General features: G+C 38.7%; 1 protein-coding gene across 1 annotated transcript in view; it reads left to right on the top strand.

The window, feature by feature from the left end:
* LOC114665889 (NLR family CARD domain-containing protein 4-like) overlaps positions 1 to 2,083 on the top strand; it is a 52,819-nt gene extending 50,736 nt beyond the window's left edge. Inside the window, exon 9 of the mRNA XM_028820545.2 lies at positions 898 to 2,083. Within this exon, the coding sequence (XP_028676378.1) occupies positions 898 to 1,250 (353 nt within the window). The 3' untranslated portion in view covers positions 1,251 to 2,083. The remainder of the gene's footprint in view (positions 1 to 897) is intronic.
* The last annotated feature ends 19,629 nt before the right edge of the window (positions 2,084 to 21,712 follow it).

Raw genomic sequence — 21,712 nt, 5'->3', positions numbered from 1 at the left:
GTCAGGTCCCTGGAGATCTGTTCTTTCGCCTGTGTATTCCAGGTCAGTCTCTAGCAGGCCATACCTTGAACTTGAGGCCTGCGTAGACTTAGATGAAGCTCTGAGTCTTTTTTTCTGTTGCTTATGTTTGTATATACTTGCATTTGCTGTAATTAAGACCCTTTTGGGTTGAGTAAATACAGGATACCTCTGGATGGTAGTAAAAAAAAAGGTAGTAAAAAAAAAGGTAAAATAACACCACTGCTAAAAGAGTTCTGTCTCAGATGTCCATCCCCCAAAGATGGATGAGACCAATCCCCGTTATCATGTTATTTTAATTACGCTTGTTCATTATGTTGTTGTGGTTTATGCTTTTAAACAGGGCAATGTTATACAATATGAATTACGAGCATGTTTAATGTCATAATTTAACTTCTATAATTATGAATAATTTGATTATATATTTCTAATGCTATTTTTTTCAAATTGGAACTCAACAAAGTGAAAAGTTTTTTATGTCACCAGCCCCAAATTCTATTGAAGAAGCAAATAAATCAAATAAATTGATTCACTTGAACAGTTATTAAAATGAATTACAAGCCATCAATAGTAAGCAGTGAGGTGCAGTCTTGACACATTCATATTGCCATTAACTGAACAATTCCTAGACCAGCACAAATCTGTAAATGTACTGTTACATTGAGACAACATTGCTTGGTTTGATAACTGTTAAAGAATGAATGATATAGAAACTAATGCAGAGTTCCATTCACAGTTTAATTATCTATTATAATTGCAGTATCATTATAAATAAATAGGAATATTTGTTAAATAAATGCATTATTTCAGCCTATGAATAGTTCTGAGATTAGAACCCCAAAATCTTGGTCTCATTTATTCTATGTTTGTTTTTCTTAGCTTCCATAATTGAAAAAGGACATCTACAAGATATTGAACACCTGGACCTAGAAGACAACTGTGTGACCAGTGAAGGCTGGAAAGAGATTTTGACATCCATAGGGAGACTAAAGAATCTGAAATATATAAATTTGAGCAGCAATGCCAGTTTTACACCCAGCCCATGGGTAATTAACATGCTAAGCAAGCAAATATCTGAATTGCGTGCACTGCAGGAAATATTGATTCTAAACTGGCAACTAGATGAGCATGATATGGAAAACCTTCATAAAGTGAGGAGCAAGGGCGGTAGAGAATTTCGACTGAGAGTTAACACAGAGATGAAGGAGGAAGATGAAGAAGAGGGCTCATAGAAGACAAGGATGTACAGTGAAATTTTCTTAACTAAATTTAAAAAAAAAGGCAGACTAAAAAAGAAAGTTTTAAGAAATGATTCTGATGTATCTAAAGATAGATTATCCCATATGTTTGAATCATAGAAACTGAAAACAGTCTCACAACTTCTTCTTGTTTTATTCTTGGAATTGCAAAGCAAAACAGAATTGAAGGATCTAAGGTTTTGATTGGGAATGCAAGGGGGTAAACATTCCAAGATATATGAAAGCGCAAGATTATTCAAAGCCTTATAAACATTTAGCAATATTTTAAAATTGATTCTGAAAAGACACAGGCAGCCAGTATAAAGACGCTAATACTGGTGTAATGTGTTCAGATTTCTTAGGATTCTTGCAGCTACATTCTCAACTAATGTTAATAGATTTAAATCTTTTTTGATAGACCTGTTAGGAGTGCGTTGCAGTAATCTAAGTAACTTAAAAGAAAGCCATGTATCAGCTATTTTGCATCCTGTAAAAACATAAAGGAACGAACATATGCTGTATTTCTTAAATGAAAAAGTGTGGTGTTGGTGATATAATTGATATGAGACTTAAAGTTAAGTTCTGAATTTAAAATAACTCAATTTTTTTACATCAGATTTTCTACTTATTTGTAATTTTTCTACTTTTTAAAATTTTTTTTACACATTTTTATTGTACCTAACAACAAGTACTTCAATTTTCTCTTATTTAATTTAAGAAAATTATTTCTCAGCCATTACATAATGCTGTTTAAGCAATTTGTCAAACAGTTTATTACCTTTGTGTCATCTGGGACCATAGATAAATACATCTGTGTGTTATTTGCATAGTTGTGGTAATTGACATTGCATTTTGAGATGATCTGGCCTAAAGGGAGCATGAAAAGTGAGAAGAGTAACAGGACCAGAACTGATCCTAGTGGGACACCATATTCACTGTTATGTGATTGTGATGCAGTCATCAAGGTTTACAAACAAGCCTCTCCCTGTTAGATAAAACCCAACCCAATTTAAAACTACATTGGATAGGCCTACCCATTCTAAGTCCATTATTGAGAATCCTGTGATCTAATGTTTCAGCTGCTACTCTCAGATCCAGGAGAATGAGAATTGATATGCTATTTCTATCCGTAAAAAAACATAGCTCAAGGTGGCAGAGGAACTGAAGAGTGCAATGGAGCACTTGACCAAGGGTTTCATTGGACCATTTGGGCACTGGCAATAAACCATATGGAAGATTTACACGCCTCTTTTCAGGGCTTATTGAACTTGAAGCAGTTAAGAGTACAACAGCTGTTTGGTACAGGTGAGCCACCTGAGTGTACCAGATAACCAGACAGACAGGTGAAAGGTCATTGGTTTGGACTTTGAGTTTGTGTACAAACCTTTTTCATTATTTCAGATTCTATCCAAAATCCAAAGAGGCCTATCCTTGATCATCAAATGCCTTTATTTTGTGTATTTTTTTAATAGTTTAATAGATTTTTGTCCTTATTGAGGTAACATTTCTTACTATATACAGTTTATTTGAGTTAGCCCAGAACTTAAAAATAATAGAAATAGAAACTAAAAAGTCAGTTACAGTCATCACTTTCCATTTGTTTCCCATATTTGCGTTTAACATCCCTTCTTCTTCCTCTTGTTGCCATTTCTCAATGTAAGCCTCACAGTTGATGATATGCAACTAAAAATTTGTGTTTGTTACTGTGCCAGTGAGTCAACCTAGCCACAGGGGATGTACAAACCAGTGTGTTACTTCGTGCCAGTCAGGAAGGGCATCCAGTGTAAAAGTTTGCCAGATCAATATGTGGACAACGATACAAATTTCCATGCCGGATCGGTCAAGGCCTGGGTTAACAATGGCCGCCACCAGTACTGTTAGTCAACAGGGTGCTAACGGAAATTGGGCTACTGTTGGCTGAAGAAGGAGAAGAAGAGGGGGGGATACACATGTCAGTCACACATGTACAGTACCTCCTTGACAGTTCTTTCAGTCCTTGACATACTATTACTTTCACTATCTTGTCTCCTAATGTTACTTGGTCTCCAATATTTCTGTAATGATGTATCTTACTTTTATAATTTAGATTTTGGAATGCAAATTGTTTTCATCAGCAGAGAATATGATCCTGATTTTTTTGATACAGCATTCAGCCAAGTTAAAACCAATCCTGCCCTATTATAAATAACTCTTGTAATCTAGTTGTGGGTCATAGAGGACTGGAAGCTGTTTTCTGACAACATCAGACACAAGGTAAGAACCAACGGTGGATTGCACAGCAGTCCATCACAGAGACCCCTCACAGATACACCCACATGGGGCTTTTTTAACCAAAAAAACACATCTTTGAGACATGGGGGAAAAAAACACAGAAATGGAAAGAAATGTGCAAACTTCATACTGATAGTAACCAGGGGCAGGATTCTAACCCGAGATACTGGATCAGTTAGGCAGCAATACAAACCGCTATACCAATATTTTATCTACCCTGTACCTGAAAGCAATATGGCACCCTGTTCAAATTTACTATCCCTTCTAATACATTAGCTCTTGCTTTTTTCCGGGTTTCTACAGCTTCGTCCATAGGTTATTTACATTCCAGAGATGGATACTTTTTATTTGTGACAGGAGCAGGGCACACCATTCACGCAATTCTTCCGAGTTGCCAGGTGTTGTGACATGCAAGGTGTCAAGGATTATTGTGAGCAAAAAGACCAGGGACTTCATGTATAAATGGTGTGTACACACAAAAATTTTGTGTATGCCAGTTTCCATGATCACATCGCAATGTATAAAAACTAAACTTGGTGTAAAGCCAAAAACATTCTCACGGCAGCACCCCCTCTTGCATATGCACCTTTCTGCTTGGTTTTGCAAACAGGCAGTGCTACTGTTCCTGTGTGGTTTCTCTTTCTTTATTAGATTCACATCCATGATGTGGGTTTTATCAAGTACACTGAAATTAACCGCATATTGTTTATAAATTGAATGCACCTGATTGTAATCAACCTGTAACAATATAATGGCACATGGAATGGCCAAACTATTCCAAATACCATAGCTGCTTTAGCATTGTTACTCTCAGTGCACCACTCAGTGAATTTTAATCCACTATATCTGAGTGTGGAATCACAGCTGTACAGCAGCTGATCAGTAAGCTTTATGGCAGATTGTGTCGTGAGCGTAGAGGATTATTGGGATACAGCTTCCAGCTTTAGAGGACATTTATGACACATGCTGCCTCAGGAAAGCCATCAGCATCTGCATGGATTCCACTCAGCCATCCACATAGTCTATCTGAATTTCTCCTATCAGGCAAACACTTCAGAGCCTTTCCTGCACAGACCACGAGGCTTAGAAACAGTTTCATCCCAAGAGCTCTAAACACACTCAATCAGTCCATCAAGTGCTCCCGGTAGAACTGTGTGTATTTATAACTACAATTACTTCACTGTAAACAACAGTAATATTGCACAATCTGAGCCACTTTGTGAACCATTTTCACTATCTGCACTATATGGTATATGTATATTATAGGCATACTTTCATATTGTATATTTTTCATTGTTTTTTTATAGTTTTATTATTGTTATTGTTACTGTTATTTTATCATTTTATAGGAAAATAAGTTTATGGAGGATTTGCATATTGAATCTTTGTACCATACAATGACAATAAAGGAATTCAATTCAATAGAAGAGAGTGTGTATTTACAGCTGATGATGACTGGCTTCTAAGTCAATTTAGATTTCCAAGAGCTATTCTCTTGGAGCTGTGTGCTGTTAGAATACTAGGATGTATGCTTGATATCATTTTTAAGATGAAATGCATTAAAGTACAGTTGTGCTTGAAAGTTTGTGAACCCTTTAGAATTTTCTATATTTCTGCATAAATATGACCTAAAACCATCAGATTTTCACTCAAGTCCTAAAAGTAGATAAAGAGAAACCAGTTAAACAAATGAAACAAAAATATTATACTTGGTCATTTATTTATTAAGGAAAACGATCGAATATTACATATTTGTGAGTGGCAAAAGTATGTGAACCTTTGCTTTCAGTATCTGGTGTGACCCCCCCTTTGCAGCAATAAATGCAGCTAAATATTTCCGGTAACTGTTGATCAGTCCTGCACACCGGCTTGGAGGAATTTGAGCCCATTCCTCCGTACAGAACAGCTTCAACTCTGGGATGTTGGTGGGTTTCCTCACATTAACTGCTCGCTTCAGGTCATTCCACAACATTTCAATTGGATTAAGGTAAGGACTTTGACTTGGCCATTCCAAAACATTACTTTATTCTTCTTTAGCCATTCTTTGGTAGAACGACTTGTGTGCTTAGGGTCGTTGTCTTACTGCATGACCCACCTTCTCTTGAGATTCAGTTCATGGACAGATGTCCTGACAATTTCCTTTAGAATTCTCTGATATAACTCAGAATTCATTGTTCCATCAATGAAGGCAAGCCGTCTTGGCCCAGATGCAGCAAAACAGGCCCAAACCATGATACTACCACCACCATGTTTCACAAATGGGATAAGGTTCTTATGCTGAAATGCAGTGTTTTCCTTTCTCCAAACATAGCGCTTTTCATTTAAACCAAAAAGTTCTATTTTGGTCTCATCCGTCCACAAACATTCTTCCAATAGCCTTCTGGTTTGTCCACGTGATCTTTAACAAACTGCAGACGAGCAGCAATGTTTTTTTTGGAGAGCAGTGGCTTTCTCCTTGCAACCCTGCAATGCACACCATTGTTGTTCAGTGTTCTCCTGATGGTGGACTCATGAACATGAACATTAGCCAATGTGAGAGAGGCCTTCAGTTGCTTAGAAGTTACCCTGGGGTCCTTTGTGACCTCGCCGACTATTACACACCTTGCTCTTGGAGTGATCTTTGTTGGTTGACCACTCCTGGGGAGGATAACAATGGTCTTGAATTTCCTCCATTTGTACACAATCTGTCTGACTGTGGATTGGTGGAGTCCAAACTCTTTAGAGATGGTTTTGTAACCTTTTCCAGCCTGATGAGCATCAACAACTCTTTTTCTGAGGTCCTCAGGAATCTCCTTTGTTCATGCCATGATACACTTCCACAAACGTGTTGTGAAGAGCAGACTTTGATAGATCAAAACACAGGGTGCCCACTCACACCTGATTGTCATCCCATTGATTGAAAACACCCGACACTAATTTCACCTTCAAACTAACTGCTAATCCTAGAGGTTCACATACTTTTGCCACTCAAATATGTAATATTCGATCATTTTCCTTAATAAATAAATGACCAAATATAATATTTTTGTCTCATTTGTTTAACTGGTTTCTCTTTATCTACTTTTAGGACTTGAGTGAAAATCTGATGATGTTTTAGGTCATATTTATGCAGAAATATAGAAAATTCTAAAGGGTTCACAAACTTTCAAGCACAACTGTATGTATATTACATTATACCGATAAATTGTTAACTTCACTTAATAATGTATACTGTTAATAATTTCAAAAATCAGGATTAAAGACCCCTGTGAGACTGGTCTGCTTATGTTATGTTACAGTCGGTGAGAAATGCAATTTGTTCATAAATTACAAGTTTACTTACTTTTTTCTAGTCTTAACGTCATGTTGCAAGGTACAGATGCGGCACCAAGATGCAATACAGAACGTCGTACAAAAACAAAGAATAAACAATGTGAGTGTCAGGTTTATGGTGACTTTTGTTCTGTTTCATTTTCATTATTGTCTTCTTTTTACTTTCTCGCATACGAAGCATAGGGAAAGAATTATAATTGTCCAAAAATTCGATTTCAAAATTTTGATGAATCTCAACGTTTAGACCTCCCTGGGTCTGAAAATACCATTTTTGGAATTATGTCTGTGTGTCTGTCTGTCAGTGGGTGTGGGTGTGTGTGTATGTAAACACAATAACATTAGTACGCTTTCAGTTAGGTTGACCAAATTTTGCATACAAGTATTAGGTACAAAAGTAGATTTCTGTCAAGTTTTGAGCTATTTCTGCTAACCGAAAGAGGTACTTTTTTATTCATGCAGCCGCAGAGTCTGATTTATTCAACTTTACTTTTATAATAATTGTTCAGTATATTATTAATTTGATTTGTTGTTGATTGTTCTTTAATGTACATAATATAAAAATATAATCATTGTCTTGCGGTTTACTCCTCAAATATCCATTCCTATATCTGAGTATACGAGAAAGTCTAGGGGAGTCCACTCCCAATTTTTCTACATTATACTTACAATTTATATTTGAGCTTATTATTATTTTTTTTTAAAAGTTAGTTACTTTACATTAAATGCTGTCTTCTTGTACATTGTTTTATAATAATGTTTCTCTTTTAAAATGGCTATGATGTTTTTATTTTCAGCCTTTGATTTTGAGCCCAAGAGGGTGGGGCCCCCAGTTACACAGGTAGACTCCCTTTTTTAAGGGGATTCTTAGCCTGGTTGCTGGGACATTGGGTTTTTCCCTTTTTATCTCTTGTTCCCCTTCTCAGAGTGGCCTTTTCCCTTGTAATAGCAATTTTTGAGGATTCTTCTGTAAGAAGAAAGTCTTTTTCAATGAAGTTTTGAAACTTCCATTCTCTTCTTTTTCCCCATTTCGCCTGACTTTAGATAAGTTGTTGGGCTAATTTTTTTAGACTCTAATCATGTGTAAACATTTCATGAATTAATTTCTTCATTTTTGAGGCATTGAAATAATCATTTTATTGCATGTTCCTGGTACTATTTTTTCTTGAGGTACGGGTCAATGTCCCTGTCTTCACCTATGGCCATGATATTTGAGTAGTGACCAAAAGAATTGGAGTGTGGATATAAGCAGCAGAAATGAGTTTTGTTTACAGGGTGTATGGGCTCATCCTTAGAGATAGAATGAATAGTACTGTACAGACATTCAGGAGGAGCTCAAAGTAGAGTCACTGCTCCTCCACATAGAAGAGAACCAGTTGAATTCTTTCGGGCATGTCCAACTGGGATGGGACCTTGGCGCAGAATGCCTCAGCATCCCCCAGAGGTCACTGGGAAAAGGGACGCCTGGGCATCTTTGCTTGTATAAGCAGCAAAAAATGGATCAATGAAAGGATAATGACTTTTCATGAACAGTATTTCCTTCTATCTGAAAGCATAAAAAAAATGGTTCAGAGGAAGTGTCTGCAAAATGTAGAACTTTTATTACATGTGGTGCTATTGATACACATTTCTGACTTGCTGCTGCTGAATTTACGTAAATGACCTTTATGTACTTTTAATGGTTATATACATTAAATCCTGTGCCCATACCCTGGATAAGCAGGTCAGAAGATGAGTGGATGGATAGATGGATGTACATTAAAGCAAACATTTATTTAACATTTTAATACATCTTCTTTGAAACAGAATATAAAGGCACAATGAAATACAGACATTTGCTACTAATGTTACCTACAAGGTGAGGTTTAAAGGAAGCTGAATTTAATGGAAGAAACAGGCACACATGGACATGAAACTCAGACAGAGGAATCCATTTGATATTGTAGTAATTAAGCAAAATGACCACAAGGTGGCAGAATAATCCAATGAATAGTATTTTTTTTTTTTATGTTTGTGGGGTGCAGTTAAAAAAAAAGATCTTTTAATATTGTGTCAGTAGCTTGCTTTGCACTGGCTTAAAATGAACTTTCTTTTCATTTTATGTAAAATGGGGAAATAGCCTACATTTACTTGTACTTTTAATACTTAAGTACTCTTAATATCAGATACTTTAATACTTCTACTTGAACAGTTTTCTCATGGCCAAATCTGACTTTTACTTAAGTCACTTTTTTCCTGAAAGGTAGCTCTACCTTTATTCAAGTGTGGTTGTTAGGTACTTTATACAACACTGTTAGCTAATTTAGGCAAAATGAGAACAAATGAAGAAGACTACAACTCCAGATGAATTGAACATTTGCCAAGGAAACCTAAAGCACCATGAGATTGTTTTATCTCTCAGATACATGCTATGTGGGTATTTGACTTCTGCTGAATGTTGCAGTGAAGGTTTCTAAAATTTATTAGGAGACAAAAGAAAATCTGTGTTGAAGAGGCTGGCTACTGGAGAAGGTGGCAGATACTGTATATTGAGTGTGAAAAAACTCTTACTGGGCTGGACTCGTCACCAGTGAATGAAGTGGGGGGATAGATCTGCAGTTCGTGTACTTGTTTGCGTCTGAGTGTGTTCCATTTTCATTGACTAGAGTTTATTTTAAAAATGTGGCTTATTTAACAATATTTTAATAAAAATGCACGTGTTTGGGACATTTTGAGCATACTATTGGATGACATTACATATGGATTATGCGACACGAGAAACATGAGATTTTTCTACAGACATTTTTGATGTTGTTTGCTCCTGTCCGATGTAATTTTTTTTCATTAGTATAAACTATATGGGGTAGTAACATATGGAAAAAAATTATCATTTTTGGGTGACGTGGGTTTCCTCCGGGCGCTCCGGTTTCCTCCCACAGTCCAAAGACTTGCAGGTTAGGTGGATTGGTGATTTCTAAATTGGCCCTAGTGTGTGCTTGGTGTATGGGTGTGTTTGTGTGTGTCCTGTGGTGGGTTGGCACCCTGCCTGAGATTGGTTCCTGTGTTCGGATTCAGCGGGTTGGAAAATGGATGGATGGATTTTTGGGTGAAGTGTTCCTTTAAGTCTTCATTTAGTCTTGGTGTACAGCCCCAGTTTCTGTCCATTCCCGGATACCTGGAGCAGCCTCTCAGGCAGACGTCTTTTGTCTTTAAAGTTCACGGTTCTCTCACCATTACACCTCCTCCCTTGGTGACATCCTCTGGTCACGTGTCATCTCTTCCTTGTTCAGTTCTTACCTGTGGACTAAAGATGGCTGACTTTGCGGTATTCAGAGTCCACTGCCGCCTTTATAGTGGTCTGCTTTATTCCTCCTCATAATGACATAGAGTGAATGGTCTTGTAATGATGAATGGGTGGATGGATGGAATGAAAACTGAAACAAATCAGCCAGATTCCATGTTAAAATGTGCTTTGAGCAAGTATGTCAAAACAAAATTAATTTGCAGCTTGACTCCAATAATGTGTAATCAACAAAAAGCAGAATTCTCCTGTTTTCTGCCAAAGTGATGATCTCATTCTGCTGCAGATACGAGTTGTTCATTTTATCAAGGCTTTTTTTGTTATTTATTATGTTATCAAAGCTGTTAGGAGATGTACTGCTAAAGGACACAAAATCAGAATTACAAAATGAGCAGACTGGCTAAAATAAATACTGATAAATAACATCATATGACGTTTGTGCATCACCCTTGATGCAATAACAATTCATGGGTTCAGACACATAGCAAAAGAAAAAGTTATTTTTAATGATGAGATATTGTTAAAATGAAGTTCTTTGACATACCTCAATCAATAAAGCAACTAAACTATTAAATGCAAATATCAATAGTGCACTGAAGTGTAAATATCTCTTTATCTCTTATTTTTCCAGCCCATAAAGACTTTAGCCAATTAAGAACAAAATGAAGAAAAGCTGTTGGCATGTGAAACTTAATTTGAACTTAATTCCCTTTTTCCAGTATGGCATTTGTCCCATTTGGGTACAATGCAAGTTCTTAGGTTCAGTATCGTGCCACCCAAACCCTTCATTAAAATCACACCCTGCCTCATAAAGCCTAAAATAATTTAATGCAAGAAGAATGCTTTCAAGTTTTTGAGCAATTACTCCAAAAAAAGAAAAAACGAGAAGTTCATTTGCAGCTCCAAATGTGGTCTGTCCCTTTGTGGCTTATGTCACAAAAACTCTCCTTCTGGACCACAAACAATACCATGGCCAGCTCTTTTCACCAGTCTGGTATCCTCTTAGGAGTTTAACAATGCAGCTATAAACCAGAAGAATGATATAGATTAGGAGAATGTGAATATTTCAGTGAAGTATATGAATCATAACCATCATATTCACTCAGCAATAAAAACACAAGGGCTGAACGATGGCAGCAAGTGCTCAGGACTGACAAGTCTAAGTTTGAATTTTTGTTTTGTTCAAACAGGAGGCACTTACGATGTAGAAGGGCTGGTCAGCAGTACATGGATGACTGTCTGCAGACAACATGGAAGCATGGTGGAGAGCCACTGCAGGTCTGGAACTGCATTTTACCAAATGGAGTTGGTGATCTGGTCAGAATAAATGGAATCCTCAACACTGAGAAGTATAAACAGATTCTCGCCCTATCACACATACCCATGAGGGAGGCTTCTGAACTGTCCCATCTTCATTCTGTAGCAAGACCCCAAACACACAGCCAAGCCCATAAAGAATTGTCTTCAGCAAGAAGAAACACAAGGAGTTCTGCAGCCGATGTTATGACCCCCTCAGAACTCCGATCTACGCATCAGCGAGGTTGTCTGGGGTTACCAAATATTGATTTCATTTAGTTTTTTACAGTCTAAACTCCTTTATAGTATACTGTATATTTTTAATATTTAGAAAGATTTTATTATTTTTGAAAGCATCTTTGCATTTTTACATCTGACTTTTGCACAGTACAAATATTTGTTTTTGTAAGTTGTTTAGATGTCTGCTAATTAATAATAATATTCTCAAACGTATTTCACCTGGGTTCGCTTCCCGGGTCCTCCCTGCGTGGAGTTTGCATGTTCTCCCCATGTCTGCGTGGGTTTCCTCCGGGTGCTCCAGTTTCCTCCCACAGTCCAAAGACTTGCAGGTTAGATGCATTGGCGATCCTAAATTGTCCCTAGTGTGTGCTTGGTGTCTGTGTGTGTGTGTGCCTTGCGGTGGGCTGGCGCCCAGCCCGGGGTTTGTGCCCTGTGTTGGCTGAGATTGGCTCCAGCAGACCCCCGTGACCCTGTAGTTAGGATATAGCAGGTTGGATAATGGATGGATGGAAACTTATTTCATCCAGCCCCTGGCTGGGGTGCAAGTCCATGGCATAGCCCACTTACACACACGCATTGTATCACTCACTGAAGGCCAACTGAGAGTCACAAATTAATCTAATCTGCACAGTATGGTGGATATGAGAGGAAAACCCGGAGAAATAGCAGACATGGGGAGAGCCAGTAAACTCCAGATGTGAAATAATCGGGCAGCAGCATAAATAACAGCCATCGTCGCCTAAAAACGATGTTCAGGTATTTGTCAGGACACAATCACTTTGATCTTCTTTCTTGATTTGTTTTGTCTGAATGCAGGCTCAGCCAGCATATCACATTCATTTTTTATTCCCCGATGTTGTTTGTATGCAGCTTTCATTAATCAGTCTTTAATTTAAATCAGAACATTCACAGGAAGCAGCTTCACAAAGCACGCAGTAATTTACAATCCATCCAGGCTCAATGCCTGCTTTAAAGAAACATCCTGAATTAACGATAGCGTTGGACTTCTTTTTACTGCTAAAAGCCTTATTGGTTTATTGGTTCTGGGCAGAGTGCTAGGGCAATTTTAGCTTACATTTTGATATATCACTTATATCACCCTAAAAAGTTCATATATGAAAAAACACCTTAATAAAAGGATAAGTGTTGTGGCATGCGGCCAGGGCCTTTGCCCAGCTGGGACGCCTCCACGCTGGAAGGACTGGGAGAGGGAATGTATCCAGAGCATTACCTCCCCTGGAGCGCTAGGTGACAGCCCCCCTGGGTTGCAGTGGTGCCTCGGACTCCCGCAGGGCTCCATGAGGGTTGGAGTGTGATACAGCCCTGTTGGGTTCCGTTCTCAGCTACTCCTGAGCCCTTATGCACAGCTCTTCTGCCACACCCGGAAGTGCTGCTGGAAATGGGTTAATGAGCACCTGGACCACATCTGGGTGCCTTATAAAAGGAGCTAGCAGACACTACTCGGCGAGAAAGAGTTGGGAAGTGGAGGACAACGCTTGCTGAGAGCGGAGTGGAGGCGGCAGAGGAGAAAGAAAGAGATAGAGAGTGAAAAGGGACTGAGCAGAATTGTTGTGCTTGGTTACTGTTTATTGTGTTCTGAAGTGGGGAGTGGGAAATAGAGCTGCCCCACAAAGAAAATAAAGAGTGTGCTGCTTTTGCACTTGTGTGTTCTGCCTGTCTGTATCCGGGTTTGGGGAGCTGTACTCTCCAAGGTTTTCACAAGTCTGTATGTGTATATCTGGGAGTCCATCCGGTTGCTGTATTTCGGGTGGTGCATGCCTGTAGTAGTAAAACGCATTGTATTTGTCATTCCAAAAGATGGCAGTCTCAGTGGGTTAGGATTCCCACACAGACACTCTCAGGGAATGCTGGAACCTGTTATCCCTTGGCGCAGCCCTGTTGGGTTCCGAGGGGTCCATCAGTGGGAGTTGATGTGATTCACAACCCCTACTTTTTGTGACTTCTGATTGACCAACGAGTACTCCCATCGGGCTGTGCCCTAGTACTGGAAATACTCTCATGTCCAAGATAAGAGTCTGCTCTGACCTCATCCAGGTGAGTTGGACTCGGTTGGAAGAGTGCAAGGCAAGGGGAAAAAAAGAGAGAGAAAAATTACTGTATATTTGGTTTATGTCACTTTTGGGGCCTTTTGTATTTGGTAGTCTTGTTAATACCTTTTATTTATATTGGAACTTGTGTCAATGAGGTTGTTTTCTGGGGTTTGGGCTGGTCACTATATATACGAGGTGAGACACAAAAATAACCGGACTGGGCTTGGGGCTTTCCTGGAAAACCGTCTGGAGGTCAGCCAAACGTGAATCAAAAAACTATATCCCCTCCTACATGCTCTCTCAAACTGCCGACCGGCTAGGTATATCCTGTGAATAGCTCAATATTTGCACAACAATTGCTACACGAGTTGCCGCAATAATGTCGGGTGAATCAATCAAATGGCGAATCAACATCAAATTTCTCTCAAAATTGAACAAAATGGCCACAGAAACTTATGAAATAATAAAAAAACTGTGTACAGTGATAAGTTTGTGTCGTACACAAGTTTTTGAGTGGCACAAACGTTTCAAGGAAGGACAAGAAAATGTGGAAGACGTTCAATGCCCAGGTCACCCACGCGCGTCTCGGACAGATGAAACATCAAAATGGTGAATCAGATTGTTCAAAATGATTGTACTGCTTTTTCTGTAAAGTAGTTTTTGACTGACAAAAACATTCCTGTCGTTGATCATCCTCCCTATTTGACCGATTTAGCTCCCTGTGATTTGTACTTGTTCCCGAAAATCAAAGTGACCTGAAGAGAACACATTTTTCTTCAGTGGATAAAGTGAAGACAGAAATGGCAAGCCTGTTGAAGAGCCTCATGGAAACGTATGGATCGGTGTAGAGATTGGGAAGGGGAGTATATAGAAGGTGACAATGTTTAGAATGCTGTAATTCATCAATCTATATATATATAAAATCCCTGTGTGCGTCTAGGTGACCGTGTGTCAGTGTCTTCTGGTGAAGTGCGCATGCGCGGGGCACGGTGCGATGCGCAATATTACTGTCAGAGAAAGTTAGAGGCGTTTTACGGAAATACAAACCAGTATTACTGCGAGAGGAAATTAAAGGTACACAATACAGTGACGCATATTACAGCCACATACAAGCCAGTATTACTGTGAGAGGAGATTAAAGGCACATTACCGACGCGCACGCCTGTATTACCGCCAGAGAAAATTAAAGGTATATGACGGATGTACGAGCCAGCAGACATACAAGCCAGTGGACATACAAGCCAGCGGACGTACAAGACGGTATCCTTCAATAAGGGTGTGCACAGGCATCCTTCAATAAGGGCGCGCACAAAAAGGCGAAGCCTCAAAAGGGCGACCTCAATTGGGCACAGCGAATAAAGGCGCGCGTAAATAAAGATCTGCATCTTTGTTGCTCTTCACATATTCCAGAGCCTTATAAACTAAATTATCTACGAACGCCTTTATTCGCCAAGCTCAATTGAGGTCGCCCTTTTTAAGCTCGTCTTTTTGTGCGCGCCCTTATTGAATAGAGCAGTACAAGACAGTATTACTGTCACAGAAAATTAAAGACACACAATACACGGCGGCAGCCCACGAAGAACGGTCAGCTCAGCAAGTAAACATCAACAAAAGAAAGGCTGAAAGAAAGAAAAATACGACCAACAGAAAGAAGAAGGTCAAAGTCCCTTGCCATTTAATATTGACTGTTCCTACTAATGTTTATGCACTACTGTTCTAGCGCCCGTTATTGTAACGGACTAAATGACTAGTAATTATATATTTTTTTTACCAATCTCGTTATTTATGTGTCTCACCTTGTATATATATATATATATATATATAATATTTTAGAGAGAGATAGGGAGAGAGAAGTAGTACTTTATTTGTTCCAAGGGGAAATTTAGGTTAAGAAGAGAAAGGTTATTCCTACTGTGAAACAGTAAGAGTCGCGTTTTGACTGCATGGCTACATATATTAGTGTATATATTTATGAATGTGTATATACAGAATTTACATATGTATAGTCTGCGGTGGCTGGCACCCTGCCCAGGGATTTATTCCTGCCTTGCACCCTTGTGTTGGCTGGGATTGGCTCCAGCAGACCCCTTTGACCCTGTGTTAGGATATAGCGGGTTGGATAATGACTCACTGACTGACATATGTATATTACAGTGGCAATGTGGATTTGCTCTTATAAAGTATTTTGATATGCTGTTTATTATACTGTATAAAATAATTTTCTTGCCTACTAGCATCCCGTTCAGGGTCGATTACCTGCCTTGCACTGAGTGCTGTCTGACGAGGCTTTGACCCTTGTCAAATCCCAAGCATTAAGCTGGGTTTAAAATAAGTGGATGGACATTGTTTAATTCTAATCTAACTGAGTGATAGCATGCCCAAAGTGACAGAGTGGTAGTCCATCAAGGGTTGCTTCTCACTTTGCCCTCAGTGCTGCTTGGATAAACAGTGGGTTGTTGCAACTCTGAACTGGTTAAATAGGTTGGAGAAAGGTTGGATGAACTATAAATCTAATCTACAGTTGTGCTTGAAAGTTTGTGAACCCTTTAGAATTTTCTATATTTCTGCATAAATATGACCTAAAACATCATCAGATTTTCACTCAAGTCCTAAAAGTAGATAAAGAGAAACCAGTTAAACAAATGAGACAAAAATATTATATTTGGTCATTTATTTATTGAGGAAAATGATCAAATATTACATATTTGTGAGTGGCAAAAGTATGTGAACCTCTAGGATTAGCAGTTAGTTTGAAGGTGAAATTAGAGTCGGGTGTTTTCAATCAATGGGATGATAATCAGGTGTGAGTGGGCACCTTGTGTTATTTAAAGAACAGGATCTATCAAAGTCTGCTCTTCACAACACATGTTTGTGGAAGTGTATCATGGCACGAACAAAGGAGATTCCTGAGGACATCAGAAAAAGAGTTGTCGATGCTCATCAGGCTGGAAAAGGTTACAAAACCATCTCTAAATAGTTTGGACTCCACCAGTCCACAGTCAGACAGATTGTGTACAAATGGATGAAATTCAAGACCATTGTTACCCTCCCCAGGAGTGGTCGACCAACAAAGATCACTCCAAGAGCAAGGTGTGTAATAGTCGGCGAGGTCACAAAGGACCCCAGGGTAACTTCTAAGCAACTGAAGGCCTCTCTCACATTGTCTAATATTCATGTTCATGAGTCCACCATCAGGAGAACGCTGAGCAACAATGGTGTGCATGGCAGGGTTGCAAGGAGAAAGCCACTGCTCTCCAAAAAAAAAATTGCTGCTCGTCTGCAGTTTGCTAAAGATCACGTGGACAAACCAGAAGGCTATTGGAAGAATGTTTTGTGGACGGATGAGACCAAAATAGAACTTTTTGGTTTAAATGATAAGCGTTATGCTTGGAGAAAGGTAAACACTGCATTCCAGCAAAAGAACCTTATCCCATCTGTGAAACATGGTGGTGGTAGTATCATGGTTTGGGCCTGTTTTGCTGCATCTGGGCCAGGATGGCTTGCCTTCATTGATGGAACAATGAATTCTGAATTATATCAGAGAATTCTAAAGGAAATTGTCAGGACATCTGTCCATGAACTGAATCTCAAGAGAAGGTGGGTCATGCAGCAAGACAACGACCCTAAGCACACAAGTCGTTCTACCAAAGAATGGTTAAAGAAGAATAAAGTTAATGTTTTGGATTGGCTAAGTCAAAGTCCTGACCTTAATCTAATCGAAATGTTGTGGAAGGACCTGAAGCGAGCAGTTAATGTGAGGAAACCCACCAACATCCCAGAGTTGAAGCTGTTCTGTACGGAGGAATGGGCTCAAATTCCTCCAAGCCGGTGTGCAGGACCGGAAACATTTAGTTGCAGATATTGCTACAAAGGGGGTCACACCAGATACTGAAAGCAAAGGTTCACATACTTTTGCCACTCACAAATATGTAATATTCGATCATTTTCCTTAATAAATAAATGACCAAGTATAATATTTTTGTCTCATTTGTTTAACTGGTTTCTCTGTATCTACTTTTAGGACTTGAGTGAAAATCTGATGATGTTTTAATTCATATTTATGCAGAAATATAGAAAATTCTAAAGGGTTCACAAACTTTCAAGCACAACTGTATGTTATCTTATACAGTACCCTTTAGAGAGAATACTACCAATAACAGTAACAAATCTGAGTATGAATGTTCACAGTTGTGAGTTTAGATTAAAAATAAAGTTTTCTTATCTCATCTTCCCATCTATCCTTACTGGTGAGTTCACAGGTTATATTATGTAGTAAATATGCATCTATAAAAATAGTGCAAGCAAATAACGTACGTTAAAGTTACAATATTGGACCACTTTTGTTGTAATGCAATCGGCAAGCATCAGATTGTAAATGGTATTTCTGCCACTTAAAGGCACTTGGATCCCAAATTCAGGTGCTAGATATTTCATGTTGTCTTCATGGTCATGTAAGTTTGGGTTGATGTTAGGGTTAGTACGATATTAAGCACACTCTAAGTCGATTTGGTTTTCATGAACGTGCACTTTCCCTGCTATTTAATGGAAACATTTTCAGTGAAAGTTCAGACCGACAATGCCCAATTGTGAGTGCTCCTCCTTATAAGGTCTTAAACAGGTTTAAGTGAGTCTGTGAGTTTTAGCTAAGCAGATTTTAATGGGATCAGATGAGCTTAAAAGGATCAATCTGCATGCAAGCAAGGGTCTTTCATAGTTAGAGCGTATCATTAATTGTGCAGCACTCATTCAGCATGGTTGCCCATTAAAGAACAAAATTCTCAGATCACAGAGTCCTTTTAAATACTGAGTGATAACATATAAGAAAACTATTTGGTGTTTCACCTGACATTATATTGTAGACAAATTTTATAAAAGACATTATACAGAGCCTTATCCTTTTTAATGCTCCAAATGATTCTCAATTTTTGTCCAGCAGGACCCCTCCTTTTTGGTTTTTCACTGAACTCCAGCCTTTACTTAAGAATGCTGTTATTTCCAAGTTCCAACACTTTTTGTTTCAATCCAGAAATAATAAATCGTGGTTGTTTAATTCTTACGCAAATGTAGCAAGTGTTTGTATGTTGCAGGAATTAAATTGTTGCCGTTGTCCTTTTTTATAAGATTGTTCTCTCATGTTTGGTTTTTTAAGCAGTTGCTTGTCGATGACCACAGAGATGGATATGACACCAAAGCTGACCCTCCACATCAGTATTCATTGTTCTTTGCCCCTAAGGGAGTAAACCATGCAGACAGTAATGAAGTAAATGGAAAATGATAAAAGACACCTTTAAGCTATTAAAGCTATGAAAAATACAAACTTTTTTGATATTTATTTAATGTAAATTTCACATTACTTAACATTCAACAATTCCATACAAAAGTTTGGACACCACTTAATAAGGGACATATTTTGTTGACATTTGGAGTAATAAACCGTCTGAATTAGCGTAAACCACCCTAATTCGGGGTGTTCATAAGAATTTTATTTATTTATTTCATCAGGTAGAAGTACATAATAAACAGGAATACTTGCGTCAGATATTTGAAATACTAAAATGTGAACTTCAATTTACATGTGTTTAAAGTCCAAATTTTCACAATTGTAATAGAAATGTGTCAGTTTTCACCTTCTGATAGAGGTCCATAGCGGGCTACATCCCTAGTAAAGGATCAAAAATCAAAAATATCATCATATTTGTATTCAGAGACCTTGAAACAGAGTAAAATGATACCCCACATGCTTATGTTTGAAGTATGGCATTTGTAACCTTCTGGGAGAGTCTCTTAAAGGGCTAGGACCACCAGCAAAGATTTAAATAACAAAAATATTATCGTATTCATGATCAACAATCTCGACACAGCATAAAACAAAATTCCACATGCTGTTGCTGGGTGTGGGAATGAGAGGTCTTCCAGACAGCAAAAGAAAACTCGGAGTGCCAACTGGATCACCCGTTTTATTGTCCGCAGACAAACAAAAAGCAAAACAAAATAAGACTCTCTTTGGCATGTATCCTGTATGTGGGAAATAAATAAACAAGAGGACTGGAATGGAGTTGTCTCTAGTGGAGCTGGAAGTTGCTCAAGCTGGTAAATGATGCCTCATTCCAGGACTTTATGGTGGCTGGACTGGAAGGAGCAGGTTAAATGCCTTCACCAGGTGCCTTCTCAGGACTGTGGGGAAAGAAGGAGAAGACAAGGTTAGCGACAGTGCCCTCTGTTGTCTCAATGGGTTACTACATATCTTGACTGAGCCTGTAAGAAGGTCCTTTGACACACATGTGTGATAATGCTTATATTTCCAATCAAAGCTTTTTCGAAGTTTTGTGAAAAGGAGTAACTTTGACCCCTTGTATTCCATTAGGGGTTGAACTCTTGGGGTCGGTTAACATGGCATTCTTCAAGTCCTCCTGATCATTTTTGCTGATGTAAACTATTGGTTTATTCTTTTGTGATGCCCCATGTTCTCACCCCATCTTCCAATGGTTCCTACACATGGCATAAAGTAGTCACGTCTGAGCCTAAAACAGGGTGAGTCCATAAGACACAGACAAGATGTTAAACAAAAATATATACAGTTCTTTATTAAAGGCAAGAAAATATCAGTTTTTGGTGTCTTCCAAAATCATTGGTTGAACAAATAAGGTGCAAGCAGTGCAAAATCCATATCTATGCAGCTTTTCCAGAGATTCACAATGCATTCTCCACTACAACAGCCACTTTCGAAGCTTGTGTGCTCTCCCTCTTCGGTTTAGTGCTTACCTCCCTGACTGCAGCCTTACCCTCCTTAAACATCCTTCAGATTTCTGCCTCCAATCCTGACAGATTCCTCACCCCACTTCCACCAATCACCACGCACGGCCCTTAATCTGTTTTACATGCCGCGATCCAGAAGAAATTTTACAAAGCCAACTGCTCTGTACCAGCATGTCTATTCACAACACGGCCCTTGCAACTTCCGATTACTCTTCCTGTAAGTAATCACTACTCATTTCACTCTCCCAGGGTCCTGCTTATCTCACTACACGAAGCTGCACACTTTTTCATTCTTCTACATGCAGCTAGGAACCTTGGTGTCTGGACGTGCTATACATTGCAGCCAGGTCGTCTCGTGTTGCGCACCACAAACTTCCCATCTTGCTGCTGAACGTGCACCTCCAGCCTGCAGCCGCTTGCCATTTCTCCTACTACTACCGGAGCTTTGACCTCACCTAACCTGCTCAAGAATACAGTAAGTGCCACCTATTTAACCTACTATACCATGTTCTACAAACAGCTGCACCCACCTATCATTCTCACTTACACAAACACACAGGCAAACACTGTCACCATAGCACGACTTACGTATTACATCTTTATCATAAGGATGGAATTTCCTGCACAAAGTATGTTTCAAAAATGGCCTAAAAAGTCTCTTTTTTTCCATATGGCCAAAAAATACAGGGGAACCCTAAAAAGCTTGACATATCTTACACAACTAGAGATCATGGTGAGTCAAATGGTATGTCAGATGTGAAGGTTTTCTTGTACCGTTGAGTCAGGAGGTGCTGGAAAAAGTAAGTAATATATTTTCAACAGCAAACAAATCAATATAATGGCAAGTTCATAAAAATGTTAATGTACAGTTATGATTTATTTGATGAACTGAAAGAATGTAAAAAAAAATGAAAAAGGAAATGAGGCACATGCAGAAATCTGGCCTCCCTTTCAGTTTTAAGGTCTCAGAACTTTTTTGGATTTTAGTCTGGTTGGGCTGTCATTGTGAATATTCTATAACTATATGGCATAACAACAGAAAACAGAGATTAGAGAAGCATTGTGGCCTGTATGCATACTACATGTTAGGATGCTACGACTATATTCAGATATGGCATTTTTGGCATTTACAATTAGACAGTTATTGTTAGCTGACTTTAGTTATTCATTAAGATGTGCAGTCAGAACTTGAATGTGCTGCAGCCTTGTCTGCCAGAATGCTCTCAGTGTCGCACATTTACTGTTTACGGTGT

Source organism: Erpetoichthys calabaricus, chromosome 15, assembly GCF_900747795.2.
Source record: "Erpetoichthys calabaricus chromosome 15, fErpCal1.3, whole genome shotgun sequence".
In the NCBI taxonomy this organism is placed as follows: Eukaryota; Metazoa; Chordata; class Cladistia; order Polypteriformes; family Polypteridae; genus Erpetoichthys; species Erpetoichthys calabaricus.
The sequence above is the reverse complement of the archived record's forward strand: the minus strand, read 5'-3'. Positions and strand labels throughout refer to the sequence as shown.